Below are 25,987 nucleotides of genomic sequence, written 5' to 3'. Positions count from 1 at the left end.
TTGCGGGAAGTTTCCTCCAGGTGCCCCTCCTCTTATAGTGACTCCGGGAATCTTGAGGCTTCGTTGCTCCTCCTGTGATTCTGCCCGATTTCCTTGCTGAGCACTTTTCCATCAGGGAAAACTCCAGCATGGATTTTTAAAGTTACTGTTTCTCCAGGGCTGGGCTTTCCCGCCCTGTAGTCTTTCACCACTTCACTTTAGCCCGGCTCCTCGCGCTTCCCCTCCCCCACTTTATATTTTATTTATTTATTTTCCTCCTTCCTTTCTTGTTAGAAGCCAAAACTTTTCTCTCTGTAGCATTCCAGCTGTTTTCTCTTTAAATCTTGGGTCGAATTTGTAGGTGCTCAGGATATTTTGAAAGTTATCTAAGTAAGTTTGTGGGGCCAGGTGAGTTGAGGACCCTACTCCTCCACCCCCTTGCCCCTCCTTCCCCAACATAGATGCCCTTGAATAAATACCTGTGTACCTGTCTGCCAGTTGGTTCAAAGAAGCTGGCTGTCATATGACAAGTATGAAAGCAGCAAGATAGCTATGATCATCTTCACAAAGAACTTTCAATGCACTTTTGGAAAATGTGGTGCTGATGCTTTGGAAGAGACATAGCTAAAATGTACTTAGATTCTGAGAAAGTAAAAGCTCCCATGGTTCTCAGTAAATCCAAGAAGCCAAGATATCCATGTTCTAGAGTTTGTGTTACATTATGGGTAATGGTAGAAGGCTGGACTGAAGTTTGGGGGCCAGAGCCCACCAATGAAGCCTATTTTATGGTTCATAGCTGATAAGAGGATGCATTTCCAGCCCATGTTGCACATACAAGGCCATGGGCTTTTTGCCTTGTGGAGGCACAGGGGTAGTAGCTTCAGAGGCACAATGTCCCTGTAATCATTAATGCTCAGAGCTCAACCTGAGCCAACCCCCATGTATCGGCTAAGGAGGGAAACAGTCAGGTAGGAATCTGGAAGGAGAAGTGAATTCAGAGAAGGGAGATACCAGCTTGGAAAGGTTCATGTCTCTCAGTCCTCTCATGACAGTGCTCAGTTCACTATCTTCTGGTCTGGCTCTTTTTTGAGATCCAAGTGTCCTCAATACAGATAGAATATTTCTCAACCCAAAGTCGTAATGAACCTGAGATGGGGGGAAAAAAAGAGTGTTTCAGTGAACAGTTCTAAATGTAGACTCATCATGCATACACATGGAGATATTCTATTAGGTACACACTGCTATTTGGAGGAGCTGAGCAGCAAAGTTCCATTAGCTTCAGTCTCTCGCCTTTCCTTTGATTGCAAAATGATCATTCCATTGGGAATTTTAAGATTTTATTTATTTACTTATTTGGGAGAGAGAGAGCACAAGCAGGGGGAAGGGGAGAGGGAGAAGCAGACTCCCCACTGAGCAGGGAGCCCAACGTAGGGCTTGATCCCAGGACCCTGAGATCATGACCTAATCTGAAGGCAGACACCTAACCAACTGAGCCACCCAGGCACCCCATGGGAAGTTCACAATTTAAATATACTTTGAGAATATTACAATCTGATACAGTCCATACAGCAAACAGATTTAAATGTGTTACCAACAGGTTACACATTCTGTGATTCCATTTCTGTAACATTCTTGGAATAACAAATTATTTTTGTTGCAAGAGGTTAGGGATTTGGAAGAGGGGTGGGTGTGGCTATGAAAGGGTAGCATGAGGAAAACCCTACAGTGACAGAACAATCCTGTATGTTGATTGTGGTAGAGATTACATGAATCTCCATGTTATGGACCCATGTGACATAACTGCATAGTACTACACACACACACACAGTGCGTGTGTAATAGCTGGCGAACTCTTAATAAACTCTGTGGATTGTACTGATGTCGGTCTTCTGGTTTTATTGTTTGTTATTGTACTATAGTTACAAAATGCCAACACTGAGGTGCCTAGGTGGCTCAGTCCATTCAGCATCTGCCTTCAGCTCCACTTGTGATCCCAGGGTCCTGGGATCGAGCCCCCAGTGGGGCTCCCTGCTTGGCAAGGAGTCTGCTTCTTCCTCTCCCTCTGCCCTCCACTTCACCTCTGCCCCTTATTCTCTCTCATTCAAATAAATAAATAAAATCTTTTTTTTAAATGTCAACATTGCAGGAAGTAGGGTACACAGGACCTCCTTTACACTTCTTTGCAACTTCATTGAAACTCCATAATGATTTCAAACTAAAAAAGGTTTTAAAAATACACAAATAAATGAATTATAAATATATCTTAGAAAAGAGCCAAGATTTTTAAAACTCACTGATTAATATTTATCAAGGTAAAATCGCAAAGTAAAAAATCAAGTTCTACAGCTAGAGAAAAACAGATTTACAGTTACCTGTTTGGTAAGTTGCTCTTCACAGAGTTTGTAAAGAACATAAAACTTTTGGGCCAAGATAACATTTTCAAGAAAACCACAGCTTGCAAGTTTGACTCGCATAATGATCTGAAAATTAAGATTGTGAGATTTTTTTCAACACCATTAGTGAAAAACAAGTAAGGAACATAAATTATATTATGTTTTTAAATCTTGGTGCCTACCTGTCTATCAGGAACCATCATAGCAACAGTTCTAAACTGAATTTTTAAGTTTTCTGGTAGTTCCTGGCGCCCAGCATATCCAGGATTCTAAAAATTAAAATTGTTTTGAATTATTGATATAATTTTCATTTCATGAATACAAATACATTCAAATTCCTAGTTCATATTGTAAGCTGGTATTGCAAAACATTAGATTCATAAAAAATCCCTCCTTTCTCAAAAATATGTATTCGACCATTCATATTTTTAAGGTTGTATCACTTCCTCCTACATATTTCCATGTTCATTATACTAACAAAATCATACACACATATCCCCGCAGGGAGCCTGATGTGGGACTCAATCCCAGGACCCTGGGATCACGAGATGCTCAACCACTGAGCCTCCCAGGTACCCCTTTAATCCAAGAAGAATGTTACTCTTCTTTTAAATTGTTCTACACCATAGTATCACACAATAAATTCATTCATCCCATTTCCTGAGTTATAACTGATCACTTCTGGGTTATTGTTTACCCCCAACTGCTTTGCTTATATTTGCTTACAATAAAGCTTTTTTTTTTTTTTTTTTGCTTACAATAAAGCTTATCAGAAAATTTCCCGATTTTGCTTTCTATAATTTATCTTTGTCTACTGAGACACTTAAAATTCAGATTATTTTGCGTTATCTTGCAACATAAGGATTTAACTATATAAAGAACATATAAAAACATGTGGCATGTGGGAGAGATAAATCTTTGAGGTTTTAAGCCACTGGGATTTGGGGATTGTTACTGTAGCTAGTCTATGGGATAAAATACAGAAAACATTTAGTTGAGCACCGGACACATAACAAGTGATCACTAAACTGTAGCTAGTATTACCATTAACATATTACCATTTTATCTTCTCTCCAGGCTACTTTTGCTACTCAAAAAATCATATGATAAGAATCACTCATGACCTCTGAATAGTCAATCATTTACTAACAAACATATGCTTTCTTTTATTTAAATCTATAGTAATTAGACTAATCACATTGCATTTAAAGACCATGTTCTCACCATTGTTAGGAAGATTCCAAATTCTGGATTCAAATCAACACAATCACCATCAGAAAAAATGAACTGTTTTTTTCTCTCTTTTCTTGCTGTCAGAACAATATAAATTTGTTGGGCTGCCACTGATAACACAGGCAGTTCAATTCTGTTAAACTCATCAAAACAGCCCCAAGAACCAGACTGTGCAAGACCTGGCAGGAAGAAGTTAATTTGAAGTTTTACTTTGTAACATACCCCCTACCAAGCAAAAAAATCACTTCTCTAAAGTGCAAACAATTATATATTGAAATATAATTTATAGAAAGTTTCAAATCTGGCTGTTTGTAAAGATATATCTAATTCTAGTGACAGAGAGAGGTTTAATTATTTGCACATCATCCTGGAAACAATGAAAATAGTGCACTGCCAAAATCAAAGTACAGGCACGTCATTACATGCAGGGATGCCACAGGGTGATAAATTTTGATTCAGTTGGGAAGTGCTACTTCCAGGGGGGATGGAGGGCTGAAAGAGCCATAACGCTGGGGGAAACTGACAAAATGAGGGATGCCCTTTCCGGGTCAGATCACTTTCCTTCCTCTTGCAATGAGAGACATGCAGGGACGCTGGATGAGGCGGAAAAGGGTCAAAGAGAGTTTTACGTATTCCTTACAAACTTGATACAAAGAAGACTCCAGTATTATGAACACTGCTCCTGTCTAATCTCTAAGGATGAAAACATTGTCTTCAGCTGCATGAAATGTTCTCCTTCCTTTTATTATTGTGCTCCTTCTAGTTTGTTTGTTTTTTTTTTTTTTCTCGCCTTTAGGAATTTCCATTATAGGGATGTTGGAACTTTTCTATCTATCCCTATGACCTTTAGGCTTTTCTGCCAAACTTCCCATTTCTCTCTGCATTTCTCTCTTGGTTAGATCATTATTTAACTCAACAGAGGTTTTTAATTCATTAATTTATTATTCCCATTGCTTTATTGTTCGTAACAGCCTGTTTTTCTTCAACCGGTTGCGTGTTATATAAATTCATGAATCCCTTTGAAGCTATTGATTTTATTTCCTGTTTTCTCCTCTTCCTCTATGAATCCGTTTAGTGGTGGGTAGGTCTCTTAGCTATTTGGGATGCCTCCCTAATTTCTCCAAGTATTTTTTGAGACTTTGTTATCTCTGCATTTCTGTGTTATTTCCTCATTCCGAATGCCAATTCCTGCGTGCAGGATACATGCCTGCCTCTGCTGATTTGGGGGAAGGAATGGGAGAGGCACGCAAGAGCATCCCTCTGGGGCTGGGGCTTACAGCGTGAGCTGGTACACAGGATTCTCACTTCAGAAAGCTGCATTATAATTTATACAGAAGAAAAATACTGGGGACAGCCACTTCCTTTTCTTTTTCTCTGCCATCTGTTCTAATTCTAGAATCCCGGCTATTACCTTGTGCTTTAGTCAGCTGCCCTCACCTATCCTCAACCTCTCAGGTAGGAGTCATCTACAGAAGAATCCTTCTTTTTGATGTGGGACCCAGGAAATTGAACAAAACCCCCTACCCCTGGACAAGCAGAGCAGGACTGACTCTATTTTGGGCTGCACCCGCCTCCTGCTGACCTGCTTATTACTTAGGGCACTGCCCCGCCCTAGTCAGAGACCAGGACACACCCTAACCTGAAATCCGGCTCAGCGGACCAGCGTGACGGTGCAACTTTCTGCGTATCCCATTGGCCACGGGCCCCTATAAAGCTGCTGAGCCTCTTAGTCTCGGGGGCCAAGTCCCTGCTCCTCTGCGTCGGGTGCACTTGGGCCCAGGCTCGAGCTTGTAAATAAACCCTCATGTGTTTGCATCGGTGTCGGCTCCTTGGCGGTTTCCCCGATTCGTGATCTTGGGCACAACATTGATACAGGAAATGATTCTCAGGGTTCAAAAATGGCTTAACAGGCAATTATAGAGAATAATTTAATGAATACTCATGTACCTGCCTATCATATATTAACAATTTGCTTCATGGGACACCTGGGTGGCTCAGTGATTGAGCGTCTGTCTTTGACTCAGGGCGTGATCCCGGGGTTCCGGGATCGAGTCCCACATCAGGCTCCCTGTGAGGAGCCTGTTTCTCCCTCTGCCTATATCTCTGCCTCTCTGTTCTCATGAATAAATACAATCTTAAAAAAAAAAAAATTTCCGGGGATCCCTGGGTGGCTCAGTGGTTTAGCGCCTGCCTTTGGCCCAGGACATCCTAGGGTCCTGGGATCGAGTCCAGCGTTGGGATCCCGGCATGGAACCAGCTTCTCCCTCCTCCTGTGTCTCTGCCTCTCTCTCTCTCTATGTCTATCATAAATAAATAAATAAATCTTTAAAAATTTTTTCCTTCAAATTTCATTCTAAAGAATAAAATATTAGAACTACAGCTCAAATCCATGTATGTTTCTCTTGGATCCACACTCCCTCCTCCTCCAGAGGGAACTTGTATCCTGAATTTGAGGTCAGTGGTTGCAGGCATCCTTTAAACTACTGCTTTTATGTATGTATTCATGAACACTATATGTTTTGCCTATTTGAGATTTATATGCATCTATCTACATGTATCTATTTATAAAATACTGTATACCCTTCTGAAATTTGATTTATTTGCTCAATATTATTTTTGAGATCTATCTAAGCTGATACACATAGATCTAATTCACTATTTTAAAATGCTGTACTGTGCAGTATTTCATTGCCTAAATATACCAGTTTAAAAATTCATTCTACTTTCAATAGATATTTGGTTTGCTCCTAATAATTTGCTATAACAATGTATCAATCTGGCTCATGTCTTTTTACAAAATGTGAGAAGTGGAAATGCTAGGTCAAAGAGAGTATGTGCATCTTCACATTTACCACCTATTGCCAGGCTGTTCTCAGAAGCAGCTCTACCAATTTGCACACACATAAGTATTAACTGTTGTAATTTCTTTTTTTTTTTAAGATTTTTAAAAAATTTATTCATTCATTCATGAAAGACAGAGAGAGAGAGAGAGAGACGCAGGCAGAGACACAGGCAGAGGGAGAAGCAGGCTCCATGCTGGGAGCCTGATGTAGGACTCCATCCTGGGTCTCCAGGATCATGCCCTGGGCCAAAGGCAGGTGCTAAACCACCAAGCCACCCCAGGATCTCCCTGTTGTAATTTCTATAAATCCTTACCAACAGTGGTTTGGCCGGACTTTTCCATTGTTGCCACTCTGGCAGGAGTGAAATTAGTATCTCATTTGTGTTTTATTTTGGGTTTCTTCATGATTGGAAGAAAATCTTTTTTAATGCTGCATATTAATTTTTTAGCAGCTATACATGTTAAAATATCTTCTCCCAGTCTATAGCTTATGTTTTGTTCTCCCAGTCTATAGCTTATGTTTTGTTCTCTCTCTTAAATGGAGAAATATCACATAAAGACTGTGAATTTATATATATATATAATTATATATATATATAAAATTACATATATACATATTTCAGATGATATATACATACACATAAAAGGTGAAAGCTGGATGTACAATCTCATGGTATCTATTACAGGGATTTTCTCATATCGTATTTAAAGGAAGACTACATGAGTGAACTCATGATTTTAATACAAAAAAGCTCCAGTGTACTTCTCTCCTATTATCTCCTCTTTCTTCCTTCCCAGAAGAAAAGGAGGGACTGCTAGTCTGCATCATTCTCTTGCTTTGCTTTGCTTTTTTACTATCTATGTATACATATCTAAATGATATGTATTTTTAGTTTTACCTATTTTTGCATTTTAAATAAATTTAATCATACCATATGTATTTTTCTTCACTCCAAGTTGTATCTGTGAGGCAGCTCTACGTGAATGCATCATCTTGTCGTTATTCATTTTCATTGCTATATAGGACTGTTATACTCAATTTCATATATACACGTTATACTTTTTTCCTTCCTGTATATACAGTATATAAATGATATTTTCCCATTTTATGTGTCTATGTGTCCAGTCCACTGTGGAGGACACTAGAGTTGTTTTTAGTTGATTGTTGTTATAAGAATTGCTGCAGCAAACATTTACACACAAACTCTCAGACATGAGTGTCATTTACCTGACTATATACCAGGAGGTGGGATACATGAGAAGACACATGGTGCTGTTTTTTCCAAACAACTTTTTACTCCTACCAGTAGCTGATGATAATTTGTTACACTCTACCTTGCCAATGGTCAAAATGTCACACTTAAATTTTTGTCAATCTGCTGTGTACAAAATGGAATCTCTTTATAATATGTAATTCTTTGATTGCTGGTCACTTGGTTTTCTTCATTTGTGAAATGTCTATTCAAGACTTTTTTCTATTGGGTTATCTTTCTCTCATTCATTCATGGACATTACTTATGTGTTTGGGAGACTAATCCTTTGTAGGCAACATAGGTTGCTAATGCCTTTCCAAATTTCTGACATGGCTTTTCTCTCTTTGATATCCACTGATGAACAGAAGTTTTTAATTTGGGGCAAGCAATGTATCCATTTTTCTTTTATGGCTCATGATTTTTGTATTAAATATTCCTTTCTCAAAAAAAAAATTCCTTTCTCGGGGATCCCTGGGTGGATCAGCGGTTTAGCGCCTGTCTTCAGCCCAGGGCATGATCCTGGAGTCCTGGGATCAAGTCCCAGATGGGGCTCCCTCCATGGAGCCTGCTTCTCTCTCTGCCTGTGTCTTTGCCTCTCTCTCTCTCTGTCTGTCATGAATGAATAAATAAAATCTTTTAAAAAAAATTCCTTTCTCTGAGAACAAAGATATTTTTATTTCTTATCTTCTAAAAACTGTATAGTTTTGCCCACCACATTTAAGTGTTTAATCCCCAGAAGTGATTTTTATATATGGTTGTGGCAGCCAATTTTTATATGTGTAGGGATCCTATTTCCTTTGTTAAATATTAATCATCTCTTGTCCCAGAATGATTTATAAAGTCTATCTCTTCATCACTGATTTACAATACCACCTTTGCCATATGTCAAGTGTCCTTGGCCCACTTCTGCATTCTCTGTTATATTCCACCGGCCTATTTATCAATCCCTGCACCAATACCACAATCTCTAAATTATGTTCTAAATGATATCTCTCTTCAGTGGGATTTAATGCAGGAAGGGAAGCCACATGTGTCATGGGTTTGCTGTCTTGATCTTATCCCCTCCACCACTGTTTTGGGAAATAATAAATTGATTCCATTTTCACAATCTAATACACACTCAACTCATGGACTAGAATGCCAGTAATAGTCTTGAACCATATGAAATTGATGATATCCAGCCATTTTTCACCCAGAAAAATGGCAAGATCATATGTACTAACCTATACTAATTTTGCTTATGTAGAAAAATATCCCATTAGGTTTACATCTGAAAATAATGTTAAAGAGCATTAAAAATACATTCATCAAAAATAACAGCCTTTGACACTTGCCTTTAAAAATCCTTCCTAGCCCTCGGAAATCCATTTGATCTGAGCAGTTAAACACGACCACATATTTTCCCAAACATCTTCCCATGTCTTTCGTAGTTTCTGTTTTGCCAGTGCCCGCAGGTCCTGCTGGAGCACCGCCCATGTTCATTCCCAAAGCCTGCGCTAAGGTGATATAGCATCTGCAAATGTCAATCAGATAAAGCACCGGGAATATGGGATAACACGTTACTACAGTTAAGCACAAGCCAGAGTCAAATGTGACTGGAATGGGCCTGTTTATTTTAGAATTTGTGCAGCCCACAAAAAAGAGGCAGCCAAAAAAGGCTGGAGTACTTGATACTCACTACAAGTAGTACAACAATTGCCAATATTTCTTGGGACAAATTTTCTAAACTTCTCAACTCTGACCTAAAACCTTCAGGCCTTCCTTCCACTGTGATCAGCATAGTTCATACATCAGAGAACCAAATAAGCAGTGGTATGCTGACAGATGTTGAACAACTGGCTCTCCAGTTCAAAAAAAATCTGATGTTCATGTTTGCCAATTTCTGTAGTATAAATATTTCCACTAGAGCCCATGATAAGCTACTGATGTGATATCACAAAACTGGGAAGAGATGCTTACAGTTGATTCTCAAAAGCTGGTATGAGCCAACTGCAGGATACCATTGCAAAAAATCAATTTACTATGAAATGTTTCACTCATTTAGGTAAGTATAAAAAATAATATAGTGAGCCTTCTTATATCTATAGTCCAGCTTCAGTTAAATTTGCTTCAGATCTAAGTAAAACTTAGTGAAGCTTCATGAGACATGTAGTCTTCTATGGAAATCTCAGTGGAAGAAGAAGCACATGGACAAGTTTTATGCTACAATGCCCTGGGCGTAGAGAAGGAGGTTGGATGAATCAGTAGGCATAATTTGTGTCATAATTTTACCTGTAGGCAGTCCTATTTAAAGTAATAGTGGAATTAATTGTTCTATGACCCAATTTAAGTCAATTTTACAAACACTTATTGAGCATATTCTATGTACAATGTATTGGAGTGGGTGTTGTGAGATGTGGAGATGAAAAAGGTCCAGTTCTGTCTGGTGTCACATACTAGAAAGAACTGTGAGATCAGCCATTGACTGATTATTCATACCCAGCCAAGCAACTTCACTTTAGTATCAATTTCTACATTTAGAAAACCAAGAGACTAAATTAGATCATCTCCAAGGTCCCTTCCTTCTTTGCAATTCTAACAACTTCCCTTTATGGTGCCAGAGAAATTTTTCCACCTTGCAATCTAAAATTCATTAGTATCTTACTCATAGTCAACATTTAACCTTGCTTTCATTCTTTTATCTTTCTCTGCTTCACAAAAACATAATGTACGTGGACCTTCAAGTACCAACCTTGGTTATTTCATTGTTAGACTGACTTTGATGAGCTAGCATAGACCTAACACGACAGCAACATGCTTCTGCTAATATTTCAAATGCAATTTTAAAGCAATTCTTAGCACATCACTTAATTACAAAATGGAATAACAAAAACTGAGTTTCCTACCTATCTGTTAGTGGAGTGATAACAAGACGATCAGTGCATCCCAGAAATTCATTTTGATAAATAAAATCCACATCTGTGATTGACACCACAGTTTGGTCCAAATCCTCCTTAAAATAAAATCTACTCTGTTTTAGCCATTCAAAGTCAGTAACTGATTTGATATGCATTTTTACCTTAAAGACATGAAAAACAAAGAGATTTATACTGAATTTCAATAGCATAAAACACAAGCATATGGGCAGTTTTTATTCACTCATCTGCAAACTGATTCTCAGTTATTTTTTTAAGATTTTATTTTTATTTACTCATGAGAGACACAAAGAGAGAGACAGAGACATAGGCAGAGGGAAAAGCAGGCTCCCTGCTGGAAGCCTGTTGTAGGACTCGATCCCAAGACCCTGGGATCACGACCTGAGCCAAAGGCAAATGCTCAACACTGAGCTCCCTCGGTGCCCCTGATTCTCAGTTATTTAACATACATTTATTGAGCCCGTCCTTACACCTGACACTGCTGGGTGAACACAGACAGGCCTGGTTCCTGCCTTCTGGAGCTGACAGAAGAAGACAAAAGACAAACAGGTAAGCAAATAATTGCAAAAAAATATGTAAAGAAATTCAGAGTTCATGGAAATATGTAGCAAGAGGACCTAATGTAGTCTAGGGGGCCTGAAAGGGATACTTGGAGAAAGAAATATTCAAATTAAAATCTGAAAAAAAAATAGTAGGAATTACCAAGGAAAACAAAACCAAAAGAAAAAAAAAGTAAAAATTTTAAAAAGGGATAAAATGTCCTTAACAAAGACCCAGAAGAACTGGTTGCATGTTCAAGAATCTGAAAGTTCAGTACAGCTGAGGCATCCAGGACTCTGGAGAAAGAGACAGAGCTGAGGCTTCATAGGTCACAAAAACAGGGTTGGGCAGTGTGTTCATGGCAAAAGGCAGCCACTAAAGGATTAAGCAGGGAGATGCATGGTCAATTATGCACACGTGCCGTGCCTTCCTATACCTGCACTGCGGCCAAACCCACCAACCTGCCACGTCATCCACCTACACCTGTGGGCAGGAGGTACTGGGCTCCCACAGCCGTGAGCACAAGAGACAGAAACCAGGGAAGCACATTTAGGACTGACAGCCCACCACAACCACATTCTCCTGTGCTTAATGATTTTCCCAGGGCAAACATGGAGAAAACTCGGTCCTGTTCACTCAGGGGAATCAACACAGAAAAGTCACAAATGATCCCCTTCACTGCTCTTAAATTTGATCCCACTTCCAGGTTGTTCAGTTTGACCTCTGGGATCCCTGCCATGTTCTGATCAACATCTACTCAAGTCTCCACGCTAAGTACAGTGCTGCTGTTTGTCATCATCATTTGTTTGTGACCTTGCTTCCCCCTGCAGTTAGGAATTCTGGCTTTTCAGCTAGAGCACAGTTTGTATTCACCACCTTAGGGAGCAATTTTCAGGTTATACGATCTAGTGCCACCCCCAGGGACTCTGTTCTCATGCACAGGACCCGCAGCCACAGAGATATCAACCAGCTCCTCTCAACAACCCATTAAGATGGTGAAAAGGAGACGAAAGATGAAGAAGAAAGAATAGCTAATATTGACTGAGTTCTTACCATATATCAGGCTGTTCAAAGCATCATACATGGAAAAATAAAATGCAAATATGCTGGCCAGGAGATCTCATTTTAGTTGGGATGCAGAGGGAGAGCATGAGTTCGATAGTAATTAAGACCAAAAAGAATACAGTGATGTGGTTTTAATTGTGTGTAGGTTTTCCTTTTTTAAAGTCCATTCTGTACATAAAGTATAGCTTTGCTCAGCACTTAAATTTAAAAGAAATTTCTTTCATGGGATTTCAGCTTTAAAAGTCAGCAAGAGATGTTAGCAGCATGCTCTTTGCAGATACAGTAATGGATTCCACAGGAATTTCTTGAGGTGGAATTCAAAGAAAGCCAAAGTATGTCAGTAACTGCAATTTAGTGAAAGGAACTCTGCAGAAGGCCAAAGAACTATGATCTGAGTATGCAGCTCTCTGATGACTGCCTTGATCAGAAGATCCAGAGATATATCCTAGAGTAGTGTTTCCTCAACTTTAACATGCATATATGAATCCCCTGTGATCCTTGAAATGCAGATTATGATTCAGTGGGGCATAGGGTGGGAGGAGGGGGCCAGAGATTCTGCTTCTCTAACAAGTTCCTAGGAGATGCTAATGTAACTGATTGGCATATAATACTTTGAGAAGTGAGGATCTAGATTCCAGGGGAATAAATGGATTGCAGGTCTTTCAACTTTCCATAAATATGACTTATCTTATCAGAACTTTTGATACAAGTTTGAAAACAGTAGTCTCTGATCATATGCTCTAAAAAAGGGCCCCAAGTTGCATGAATCACATGTCTCTGATGAAGAGAAGATGAATCAAATCAAATCAAATCAAATCAAATAAAGCAATGGTGGTCAAACACAAAGATAGTCACATGGAGGTGTATCAAAATCTCCTGGGGCCCCTACCCTTTAATGATAACCACTGCTTTAGGAAAGCTTCAGCTGGATCAAGACTGCTGGGTAGAGTCCTATTTCTGAAAGGAATTCAATTACCACCCCTCCTACTCTCACCCAAAAGAATCTTGTCCAAATCAAGCCAAGATGCCCTGTTGAACACTATCAATCAGACAAATATCCACCAGACTTCTCTGAAGCTTGAGTCTATTTGATTAAGACTTCTTTCTCAGTGGAGGAAGAAACTCATGACCAATCCCACCTAAACTGTAACATATCACTGGTTATTTGGTATAATGGAACATGTAGTTAGTTCACATCTCATCAGTTGGTTCCAGACTTTCAGACTGCCAAATGTGAATATACACATATGGTTGTTTAAACCATCAAATATAGATATTTGTAAACGTAATATATAGAGAAACAGTTGTGAAAAGGATCAAATAGATGGAAGGTTCATATAAGTTAGGGAGTATACATAATACCTAATTGTTCATCATTAGGAGCACTAAATTATTAATTAGCACAGAAAATTAGTTTAAGAAAAAAGATACTTTACCAAGTCATCAAAAATATCTCTCTGATGCACATGGATGGTAATCAGAGTTTCAAACTTCACTCTATCGAACTTGCTTAGGTCATGTGTTGTCTGAGCAATTAGAGTATTTAGAATATCCAAAAATTTCTGGTTGGTCACATGCATGATTTTCCTGTCATCTTTTGCATTATGTAAAGCCTCTTCAGAATCATGTGTCCACAACATCTGAACTCCCAGAAGCCCCACCTATGCGTCCAGAAGAAAAATAAAAAGTACATTTGCCAACTATTTAAAGCATATCTGCAATAAGATTTGGTGGTCCCTCATCCATATGAAGGCCAACAAGGTTTGATCCACTTTAATTTAAAAAGAGACATACCTTTCCCCATTCTCAAAAGGGGGAAAATAACATTTAAAGTTCTAACTACTGATATTTAACAATTTCAATGCAGAGAAATAAATAATCATTAAAACAATGGCTATCATTTATGGAGCTGCATGGTTAGCATTTATGGAGAGGGCCTGAGACCACCAGATAGCTCCATATAGTGACTTTTCTTTGTCAAGAAAAGCAAATGGAATTACTAGACTTGTTGCTGTGCATTCTTCTTTAGCAGGGTTTCCCAAAGGTCTCTTTGCAACTTCTAGAGCTAGTAGTCTGCCTATCTCCTTTCTTGATCTCCCACTGTATCACCCATGTCTTTTCCTGCATCTACTTCTCTCCATATATATTTATCTAAAGGAGAGAGAGACAGACAGACAGAAAATGAGAAGGGGGAGAAGCTTGTCTTTTTTATTCTGATGAGGGCATAAGGAAATCATGACCGTCACTTTGCCTACAATTTCTACCCAGGAAAGGAGTAAAACTGTCAGGATATGGCTGAGTTTCACTCCCCACCTCCTTGCTGCTCCAGTTGTTCCTATAGGAGCATTTGTTCATCCAGAGTCGAGGAACAGATCCACAATCATTTGGACCAAAGGGAACCCTGTATTTGGTGGAGGGCTGAGGTCAGAGTGAGTGGCATGTGGATACTACTGGGCATGGCATTTAATGTGAGTAAAGCAGGAATACAATGCTTTCCTTATCCCTGCCTTGTCAAGACTTCAGAATGTTTTCTTCTAGAGCAGTGCCCAATCCTGCCATCTGCCAGTGAAGATAAACGAAAGCACCTGGCTGAGGGGAGCAACCTGATGTGGAGGAAACATCCCATGTCAGAAAGCTCCCAGTAGCAAGCCAATTCTGCCTCTGATAGCAGCAGAAGATGACACAGGAGAGGAAAAGCCAAACAAAACAAAACCTCACAAAAAACAAAAGACAACATAAAGCAAAAATACCTGGCAGTGTAAGGCTGTCTGATTTAGAGACACAGACCCACAATCTCTGAGAAATCACTGTTTAGTGGTATATTCTAGAAACTAATCTTTTAAAACCTGGCATGCGGGATCCCTGGGTGGCGCAGCAGTTTGGCGCCTGCCTTTGGCCCAGGGCGCTGATCCTGGAGACCCGGGATCGAATCCCACATCGGGTTCCTGGTGCATGGAGCCTGCTTCTCCCTCTGCCTGTGTCTCTGCCTCTCCCTCTTTCTCTGTGACTATCATAAATAAATAAAAATTTAAAAATAAATAAATAAAAATAAAAACCTGGCATGCAACTCTTGATCTCTGGGTTGTATAGTTCAAGCCCCAGGTTGACTATAGAGATTACTTAAAAATAAAATGACTATCTTGAATCACAAAGAAAAGCTTATTCATTTATTTTTATTTTTTTTTACCAAGAAAAATTTAAATTATGTTTTTCACTTGGTGTAAGAAGCTAGAAGACTTAAAACAAGAATGCTCATGCTCATTCTCGGGGACACCTGGGTGGCTCAGTGGTTGAGCATCTGCCTTTGGCTCAGGTTGTGATCCCAGGGTCCAGGATCATAACCTCATCGGGCTCCCTGTGAAGAGCCTGCTTCTCCCTCTGCCTGTGTCTCTCATGAATAAATAAATAAAAATCTTAAAAAAAAAAAAAAAAAAGAATGCTCATTCTCCTCGATGTTACTCCCTGCCTCTAATAAGTGCATTAAAACTGCTAGAAAAGGGCAGCCCCGGTGGCTCAGCGGTTTAGTGCCACCTGCAGCCCGGGGTGTGGAGACCTGGGATCGAGTCCCATGTGGGGCTCCCTGCATGGAGCCTGCTTCTGTCTCTGCCCCCTCCTCTCTCTCTCTCTCTGAATAAATAAATATTTTTTTAAAAAACTGCTAGAAAAAAATAAAAATTTAAAAAAATAAAAAAAACTGCTAGAAAGGAATACAGTAAGATATTAAGTCATCATTTCCAGGTGGTAGAAATAAGTAATGTATATATTGAATAAATATGTATGTATAGAATATATATTAAATGAATATATACCTCCATTACTCTTTAAAGCAATTTTCCCAAAAAGCTGAAATTTGCCCAATAAAATTGTTTAAAATTTCATCTCCTTATTTATGTAGTGCACACACTACAGAAAATCCTGAAAGCTGGTGAGCTTTCCTGCTATATCCTGTTCATCCTCACTCCTGCTCTGAATTTGCTTTGAGAACTCAAAGCTAACATAAAGCTAACTGCTCGGTCTAAACTGGAATGATCGTCTCCTTCAGAATATATGGCGATCAACTTTCCTGGGAGAGGAAAAGTATGCTGACTTGGTCTAAGGAGCTATTTTTCTCACCTTATCAGATAAAATATTTTATAAAGCTTCATCACAAAGGTAATAAAGCTGATAAGGATATTAAAGTTTGCCAAGGAGATTATACAATACAAAAATATTAAACACAAAATCAAAATATTCTCCCCAATAAAGGTTGATTTACATCTACACTTGTGTCATTTGAAAAAGTAATTTCCCATCATTTCCGCTGTCTCTGCTGTATGGAGGCTCGGCTGGGAGAAGCAGTTAGAGAAGTACAGTTTGGGCAAAAACTGCCTGTATTTTCCTTGGATAGCTCTTGCTTTCTATCCCACACTATCTCTGACCCAGATCACAAAGCATCACTCTTCATTTATTTTGGCTGAAAATTGAATGAAACCATTGGCTCTTCTTTTCCTGCACCCAGTTTTAATAATATTTGGCACATCACGATGCATTCCTGAGAGCCTTAGGATGGGAGAGCTGTTCAAGAGAACACCTGCTCCAACCCCAGGCTTTTCAAGGTCCTGTCCTGTTAGGAAGTTAGTTGCACAATAAGGCCTCTTTTAACAGATTATGCCCACTTTGAATTGCTTGAAGGGAAAATACACAAAAGGCAGGATGGATTTTATTTCAGGAAAAGATAGGCTCATTCCTTTTATATATGACTGTATTCCTATCTACATTTGTATCTATAGCTATCCATACACAGATGTGTGGAAAATATGCTATCTAATCCATACATAGATAGATGTCTTTCATATACAGATAGGTGTGTTTTATAGATAAGACGAGATGTTCCATTAGTAAGTTTAGTCTTCATGTTATCCTTAATGATGAGAGCAGAGTGGCAAATCCTCTTCCGGGGAATGGCCTAGAATGGTGCAGGTGGACAAGCAGGTAGTTGGTGGCTGAGGATGGGAAGTCCTCCCTAGCTAGTTCAGAGCTACAACAGCTGCCACAGTGTCAGGTCAACTGCTTCCTGAGTAACCTTCTCCCTTATTTCCATTATTTAAACATTATATGTTCTCACCTGAGCCGGAAAGTGATTGAGGAAAGGTAAGAGTTGAAATCCTGAATCGCTGATTTGGTAGAAAGCAGACCTAATTATATTATGTAGTGACGACATCTGCATTCTTAGCAAATCCATAAGCCAGATCTCTACAGGACCTTTGGCCATAACAGGACTATCCAACTAAAAAAATATATTACAGACATATTACAAATCGATAATAATTTATTTTTACAAATGCCACACTTCACTTGATAAAACATAGTACCTCAATGCAAAGCGAATAATTTTACACAGTATATTTAAAACATGAGAAAAACCAACTAATGCTACCGGCAGAAGGAACTAGAAACATCATGTGGTCTAAAATTTTCATCTTATAGATGATAGAACAAGTCTCAGAGAAGTCATATAAGTTGTCCAACCTTGTTCATAACCAAGCCAGGGTGACAAAACCAGAACCCTAGTCCACCCTCCTCCTCCACATTCTGTTTTTTAAAAGAGAATTGCCTTCTCCTCAACCTAAACTTTTAAGGAAATTCAAATAACAAAATTTTAACCAAGTTAAATTACAATAATTTTTTCTCCTTCTCTTGATATGACGGCCAGAATACGATCGTAGTCTTTTGCATGAAATGTCACCTCGTTTATGTTGTCAGATACAGCAGGGAGATGTGGCTACAAGAAACACAAGACAGGGCAAAAAACGTCATACATAAGGCTAAACACAAAAACCACTGAGATGTTTTTAAAAGCCTTAACATGTATTGCCTTTGTAAGAGATTAAGAATTTACTTCACTGTAATAAACAAACAAACAAAACACTGCTTTGACCTCCACTGCCATTGCCACCACCACTGATTGACTTGGAGGACCACTTTTTAAAATCCAGCCCTATAGAGAGGCACCTGGGTGGCTCAGTTGGTTAAGCATCTGCCTTCAGCTCAGGTCTTGATTTCAGGGTCCTGGGATCAAGTCTTGCATTGGGCTCCCTGCTCAACGTGGAGCCTGCTTCTCCCTCTCTTCCCCACTTGTGCTACCCACTTGTGCTACCTCAGTCTCTCTCTCTCTCTTTCTCTCTCTCAAATAAATAATAAAATCTTAAAACAAAAAAATAAAGATCCAGCCCTACGGCGCATTTCCTGCAAATGCCCTTGTTCCACTATGGAAGGTCACCTTCCTCCAAGGGCCACTGAACCCCAGGGCCCCTACCCACTCACCTCCCAGAGACAGCTCCATCCTGCTTCTCTCCTGGTTCTCTCTCTGCCTTCCACAGCTTTTAACTTTCCTCCTCTCTTTTTTCTTCCCCACAACCCCCTGGAAACCAACAGGGAAGATCTTCACAGCAGCTTCCCAGACTGCCAACCAAGACACAGCCCCAGGATGGGGTGTTTCAGTGTCTCCCACATCTGGTTCTTTATAGTTTTTCTCGGCTTCCTGGAAGTACTGTCCTTGGAAATTAATGGCTAAAAACACTTGAGAAGTGCTTGGATTTGGACACATCCAAACCACAATCCCTATTTGATCAAAAAATATTTAGACTAATATACTCACAGTAATGAATAACATATAGTGAGCACATAATCGTGTCCTAGATACTTTCCAGTGCATGATCTTACATGATCTTTAGGACAATCTTATGATGTGGGAACCAATATCACTATTTTACAGATGAGGACACCGAGGCATGGGAAAATGAAGAAACTAACTAAGGTCACTCAGCTGTTGAGTTGCATAATCAGTGACTCTTGCCTCAGGTTGATGAGCTCAGAACACACAGAAAATAGGACATTTTATCCTCAATACAATTTTTAATACTTTCCTGCCTGTGCTATTAAGGTGCAAACTTCATTTTTATTATTAATTATATTTACTGTTTAAAAAAGCAATTTAGGTAATAGATTTTAAGTGTGTACCTGTATGGTGTGGGAATCACTGGCTTGCCCAAGAATTTCCAGGAGAACTGGATCAGATACAAAGAAGAATCTTGGAAATAGTAATCTCTTCTTCTCCAAATACCTTTAAATAAAATCATGTTACCAAATGACTTTTTCTGAATTATTAATTTTGGTTTTTTGTAGCCAAGACACAATCCCTAACGTTTTCAATAAGAGAACAGCAAACATCTATAGTCATTTCCCATTTGCCTCTGAAATGTTTGGTTAGAACCCAAGCCTGGGCTGTCACAGATGGCACTTGAGAAAGCAAGTGGCAATAAGAAAGGGATTCAGAGCAAGCCTGCTCCATCACCTATGTTCTTTTTTCTCAAGAGCCCTCCTGTTGAGTGGAGAACAAAGGCAAAAGAAATGTAGATAAAATTAAATTTCCTTATAACGTATATTACATGTCCTTATAACTTGCAGCCCCTTGACAAATACTTAAGACAAGCAGAGGATAACCCCTGTCTTAATTAACTGTCTTAATGTTAATGCCTTGCTAGAAGAAAAACAGCCAGGATCCTAAAAGTCTTCTTTAGCATATGAAAATCTCTTTGGAAACTTCCTCCGTCTTTACATTCCCCAACTCCAAAGTATATAATCAATTGCTCCTCACAATCCCAGTGCAGCTCCTTCTGCCCCCTCCCCCCCCCACACACACACCTGTCCTCATGCTTTAATAAAACCACATTTTTGCACCGAAAACGTCTCAAGAATTCTTTCTTGGTTGTTCTCTCATGAGCCCCCCCCATCCCCCAACTTCAAATCACAGCACTGTGACCTTTCTAGGAGTACTGTCAACTTCATGGCTTGAATCCAGGATGAACACATAATTATCTCCAAACCAGGATACTGGGGGAGCTCTAGGGCAAACAACTAGCCATGAAGCTGAGATGGAGGCATAAACTCGGACAACCTAGTATATTCCCTAACTCTATTTCAGACAGAAATTGAGAGTGAACTGCCTTTCAGAAAATCATCCCTGGGGGCACCTGGGTGGCTCAGGTCATGATTCCAGGGTCCTGGTATCAAGTCCCACATCAGGCTCCCTGCTCAGTGAGAAGCCTGCTTCTCCCTCTCCCTACTGCTTGTGCTTGGTCTCTCTCCTCACTATCTCTTTCTCTCTCTCTCAAATAAATAAATACAATCTTAAAGAAAGGAAGAAAGAAAGAAAAGAAAGAAAGAAAAGAAAGAAAGAAAGAAAGAAAGAAAGAAAGAAAGAAAGAAAGAAAGAAAGAAAGAAAGAAAGGAAGGAAGGAAGGAAAGGAAGGAAGAAAGAAAAGGAAAGAAAAAAAATCATCTGCAAATTTGTCTAGTAAACTGCTCGATCAGTGCACATCTCTACTCAATGTCCACAGTGGGATGAAGGGTAGTCTCTCACCCCCAGAAGACACATCCTCATCCCCTTCCCTGGAATCAGTGAATGTGGCCTTATTTGGAAAAAGGGTCATTGCATATGTGTTGAAGTTAAGGATCTTGAGTCGAGATAATGCTGGATAATCCAGATGATCCTAATGTGGAGGCCGAGAAAATTAAGGCCATTCCACCTTAAGTTCAGCGTTAGCACAAGTACAGCCATTTCAGTCCCCTGTGAATAAGAGCTGAACTTTACCTTACTTCAGTTACAGGGAAAAAAATGCTTAAAGCCTTTGAAAGCGCCCCATATTAGAATGAGAACAGAGCTCAAGCCAGTGGCAGGAAGCCCCATATCAGAATGAGAACAGAGCTTAAGGCCCTTGAAAGCCCATATCAGAATGTAAACAGAACTTGAGAAATTCCTCCACCCCTTCTGGAGGTCCCCTAGACCAGCCCATAAAACTCAGCTGGAACCCACCTCGGGGTCCAAGTCCCTGCTCCGCTGTGTCGGGTACACTTGGACCCAAGCTCGAATTTGTTAATAAACCCTCGTGTGCTTGCATCGGTGTCGGCTCCTTGGTGGTTTCTCGGAGTCACAATCTTGGGCACAACACTAAATCCCATGACAAGAGTCCTCATAAGAGACACACAGAAAGAAGAGGAAGTGGAAATGTGAAGACAGGGATTGGAGTAGGCACAAGCCAAGGAACTCCCAGAGCCACCAGAAGCTTGGAGAGGCAAGGAAAGATTCTCCATTAAGCCCCTTTAGAAGGTGACACCTTGATTTCAGATTTCCTGCCCCTCGAAGGGTGAGCAAATAAATGTTTGCTGTTTTAAACCATCCGGTGGGTGGGAATTTGTTACAGAAGCCCTATAAAACTAATATGATGCCTTAACTCACCAACCCCAGATTTATGGTGTCCTTTTTGCAGGAAAATTAAATGTATGTTAAATTCCTATAGCCACCCACTTCAGCTATTCCTAACCAAACCAGTAATGTCATCAATATTATTTACTTGCTTAGGATAAAACACAATTACATATAAAAATGACAGATAACTTAAAACTTCAGCTCTTACCCAGTGAGTGACTTCTGACATACTTCCAACTGTTCATGCAAATGAGGTAAAAGTTGCCCCATGGTCTCATCTCCAACACAGCAACTGATCACATTGGGGTTCTCATGAGCTCGTTGCATTATCTTTACCCATGACTTGTCAATATTCTGAAACCGCTTTGCTTCCTAAAAACAAACTCCTAGTCAGTAAAAAATTAGTATTTGAATAAAGCAAAGTCTTCATTTTGTAACTTCCTAGAGTTCCTCTGACCGGCTTCTATTAGTTCTCAGGCTACATAATTTAAAGGCACAATTTTTTTTTAATCTGAATTAATTCTGGACAACAAAAACCCAAAGTCATGAAACTGCTTATTGAAATACTGCTTTGTCACAATGGGGCTTATCGCTTATTTGTTTTCTTACATTTAATACATTTTTCAAAATGCCACTCTTTTCATTTGCAGAGCTATCAACTTCAAGCTCAAATCTAGTCTTTCAGCACCCCAGGTGTTTGGTTTGATGAGCAAACTGAAGAAGCATGAAAATAATTTGATCTCAAGATCCTCTGAAAAATTACAGCTCAAAAATACCCCAGGAAAAGGAAAAAAAAAAAAAAACAGTAAAACTCCAAAACAAAGCTTCATTTACATTTTTGCAAATGAAATTTTGCTATTTACTATGGATGATATTAAGCTCTGCATTCAACTGCAAAAATGCCTCTAGAAATGGCATAATCTTGCCTCTTTTAAAACTTTTAAGGGTATTTTTAAAAAACAATGCAACTCTCTGATTAAGAACAAAAAGAATTATATTTAAAAAATGTGTTACAAAGAGAAATGAGCCATTTTCAAAACCCTTTTATCCTTGACTTTTAATTTATAGAGATCCTAGACAGAAATTCAGGAAGAGCAGGCTTAATTTCATAAGAGAGACGTTATCTTCATAGAACAAAGCTATTACAAGTTTATTTAAAAGGCTCAAATAAAGCTGTTTTAAGGATTTTTGTTAAGGATTTCTGAGGCAGTTTCTTTGCGCCATGGTATAGGTCTGATCTGTTACTGGTCCACTAACTAATAATTAATTTGTGCTTCCACAATACAGATTAATTTTAATTCTATTCTCAGAGGAAGATTGTAAGATTAACTCTTAGAAGAGATGAACTACTATACTTTAATAGTACATATTTGAATGTACCTCACATCCTTAGACAAGAGATTGCAAAATCTTTCTTTCTACTAATATAAATTTCTACTTCTTTCAACTAATATAAATTTAAAAATCAGCACATTTAAAAAATTTATTTTGCAAAGGGGCCAGATAAGTAAATGTTTTAGGCTTTGCAGGCCATACGGTCTCTGTTAAAACTACTGAACTCTGCTGTTGCAATGCTAAAGCAGCCATAGACAGAACATAAATGAATAGATACGGCTGTGTTCTAATAAAATTACTTACAAAAACATATAAGTGGGCCAGAGATTGCCAACCCTGGTTTAAGTAATCAAGATACAACCATATGTCCTTGTAAAGGGACATAGAGACAACACACATCAAACTGTACTATCGGTAGTTATAAAAACCCTATTTACCTGAGGTAGCTGTTTGGCAATATCTCCACCTACAAAAACAGCTTCAAGATAAACCCAAAGGTTCTGGACTACTAGCCACTCTTCAATTATGTCTGAGGAAGTGGACAATTTATACACCCAGTTCTGGATTGTTTTTTTAAATGGAGCATTATATCTAAAAAGTAAAAATGGAAAAATATTGTATTTTAAGGATGATTCAGAAAATACACGGACTAACAAAGTAAATTAGAGGAGAAACATTCCTTTGGAAATGGAATATTTTTTTTTCCTAAAAGGCAGTTCCTAATAAGTTTGACACGGATATGAGGTATTTGCTTTTCTAGGAGTAAAACTCATAATTATAGAATTTTTACTTGTTTCTGTATATCAGTCACAGACCAGGAAGATGGGCCCAACTTTGTGACACAGAGGTCTAGCAAAAGAATTGTGCTAGTTGTTTCTGGGAATAAAGGGAAGACAAGGAATAAGGTGTTTTGACAAGATTTCTGTGAACCAAAGCCAAGTGAACACTACCTGCAAGAATAACACATAGGGTACTGATCCTGGTCTATGAAACTATTATGACAAGACCAATGTCAAGATTGAGGGTTGATGCCCACTTTGCTCTTTTCTCACCCACAGACCGCTAATTCTACCAGAGACTGTGCCTAGATTCAGATAGTGTTAGAGATCCAATAGCCAACCCCAAACAGTATGTTTCCTGTTTTCTCAACATCAGGGCAAGCTGTACAGTTCATGAGAATTCAAGGTGTCCAGCAAGCTGGGCACAACCAAGAAAGACAAGAAATATAGTGGATGTCATGCAAGAAGTGATGGGAAGATAGTGAGCAAGAACCCAATTACCTATAGTTGGATTAAGAAGCTGACCTCAGTTTGTGGCAAAGACAAATAGTTTGTTTGTTTTTTTTTCAAAGACAAGTAGTTTTGATGTGGTGTAGTGCCATATCTGGTGAGTGGCCCTTATTGACAAGATTTCTAAAACTTTTCTTGATCCAGGGCAAGGTGACTTGAAGGTGCTCACATATAAAATGCAGGGGGGTTCTGGGCAGCCCGGATGGCTCAGTGGTTTAGCACTGCCTTCAATGTGCTCCTGGATACCTGGGATCGAGTCCCACATCAGGCTACCTGCATGGATCCTGCCTCTCCTTCTGCCTGTGTCTCTGCCTCTCTCTCTCTCTCTCTCTCTCTGTGTGTGTGTGTGTGTGTGTGTGTGTGTGTCTCATGAATAATTAAATAAAATCTTTAAAAAAATAAAATAAAAATTTAATAAAAATAAAAGAGGGGTTCTTTTGGGTCTAGTTTGATGCCTGAATCCAATCCATAACTTCTCTGGAAGCCTCTGTTATGCTTGGAGGGATAAAGGGAGTTATATAAAAATTTCCCCAAAGAGATAGGTATAAGCTATTCAGGCAGTTAAGAGGCATTGTATTCCATACGTAATTTATATTGTCCATCTGACCATCATTCTAGAGCTGAAAGGAAGTCAATATGCTAAGAGCATCTTCAAAAGACATGCACACTAAGATGGTATGTATGGGCACTTCAGGAAGTTGAAACAGCTACATTTTTTAGGTCAAAATGGTCCTGCACAGAGAAATAAAAAAAGTCATCTTTGATGGCATATAACTTCCCAAAATGAAAAAAGGAGACTTGAAATAAGATCTAGCATGACCAGTTCCTGTCCTTTGGTCATTGCATAACTTTGCATGATGGAACATGTCATGACTGATAGAGCAGTCCTATAGATCAATCAGGAATCCACTAGCAAAGTGTCACAATCCAGTCACTATCTGGAGTCAAGTCTCACCCACGGAGATACACAATTTCCTCCTGAGAGTACATCTAGGTCACACTAGAGACCCAGCAGGCACTGGCTCAGCCTGGAGTTTACTAGTACTATAAATAAGTATTATACTAATCAGGCTAAATCCAAGTTAAATATGAAATTAACAAAGCAAAAAAAAAAAAAGAAATTAACAAAGCCTTCGAATCCTGAATTCTTTGGCTACTGATACTGTACAGGTGAATCTACAGCCTTTCTTCAAGAGGTCATCAGTTAGGAAATCAGGATGGCAAAATGTGCAATGAACCATGGAAGCAGTATCCAATAAAGTCTATGAACCACCGAATAACCTCTGGTCACCTTTGCCAGGATTATTCAGGTACCCTGAAAGCAGGAGATGTACCTAGGATCTTGACCTCGGCAAGTCAACCCAGAACTGTCAGCACTAGGAGCTTTGGAATTAGTACATTATCCAAATGCAAGACTGCCTTTGGGGCCAGAGGTCATGTAGGATATCATTCATTAACCTAGAGAAGGAATATTAGCATTCCCATGCCCCCAGACATTGATTCTACTAGTGGCGAGGTTGTGACATATTTCTTAGGTGTGTTAGAGTAAAGAACAGTGGAGAATTACTGCATGGTCAGCTAGGGAATTCGAGGTTGCTAATGCCCAGAGTAGGACCTGACAGTATACTTAATCTGAGACCCATTTTCTAAAGATTTACTCAGGATCACCATACTCAGGAGACCTTCCACCTGGTTCAATAACCCAGTGATGGACAGGTCATCTCATTTAGGGCCCAGCCACTTTTCACCATAAGAAATGCATGAAATGTTTAGGTAACAAACTCCTAACAATATATTCCTTTCGTGTGTTGGCAGCATACTTTTCCTAGGTCATTGGGTGAATACTCGAGCAGGGTTAGCCAAGGAAGGCAAAGATGACAAATTGGAGGAACCAAA

At 39.3% G+C, this 25,987-nt stretch overlaps 1 protein-coding gene across 1 annotated transcript in view; it reads right to left on the bottom strand.

The window, feature by feature from the left end:
• The window catches only part of DNAH8 (dynein axonemal heavy chain 8), a 363,394-nt gene that overhangs the window by 191,161 nt on the left and 146,246 nt on the right, over nucleotides 1-25,987 (bottom strand). Inside the window, exons 37-48 of the mRNA XM_025418650.3 lie at nucleotides 23,240-23,393; nucleotides 21,676-21,839; nucleotides 19,220-19,322; nucleotides 17,877-17,981; nucleotides 17,325-17,486; nucleotides 13,657-13,881; nucleotides 10,586-10,758; nucleotides 9,035-9,213; nucleotides 3,597-3,784; nucleotides 2,555-2,641; nucleotides 2,352-2,459; nucleotides 991-1,125 (exon numbers count right to left, since the gene is read on the bottom strand). Coding sequence (XP_025274435.3) covers nucleotides 991-1,125; nucleotides 2,352-2,459; nucleotides 2,555-2,641; nucleotides 3,597-3,784; nucleotides 9,035-9,213; nucleotides 10,586-10,758; nucleotides 13,657-13,881; nucleotides 17,325-17,486; nucleotides 17,877-17,981; nucleotides 19,220-19,322; nucleotides 21,676-21,839; nucleotides 23,240-23,393 — 1,783 coding nt within the window. The remainder of the gene's footprint in view (nucleotides 1-990; nucleotides 1,126-2,351; nucleotides 2,460-2,554; nucleotides 2,642-3,596; nucleotides 3,785-9,034; nucleotides 9,214-10,585; nucleotides 10,759-13,656; nucleotides 13,882-17,324; nucleotides 17,487-17,876; nucleotides 17,982-19,219; nucleotides 19,323-21,675; nucleotides 21,840-23,239; nucleotides 23,394-25,987) is intronic.

This window comes from Canis lupus, chromosome 12 (genome assembly GCF_003254725.2).
Source record: "Canis lupus dingo isolate Sandy chromosome 12, ASM325472v2, whole genome shotgun sequence".
NCBI classification, from domain to species: Eukaryota; Metazoa; Chordata; class Mammalia; order Carnivora; family Canidae; genus Canis; species Canis lupus.
This window is presented reverse-complemented; position numbering and strand designations above follow the sequence as displayed.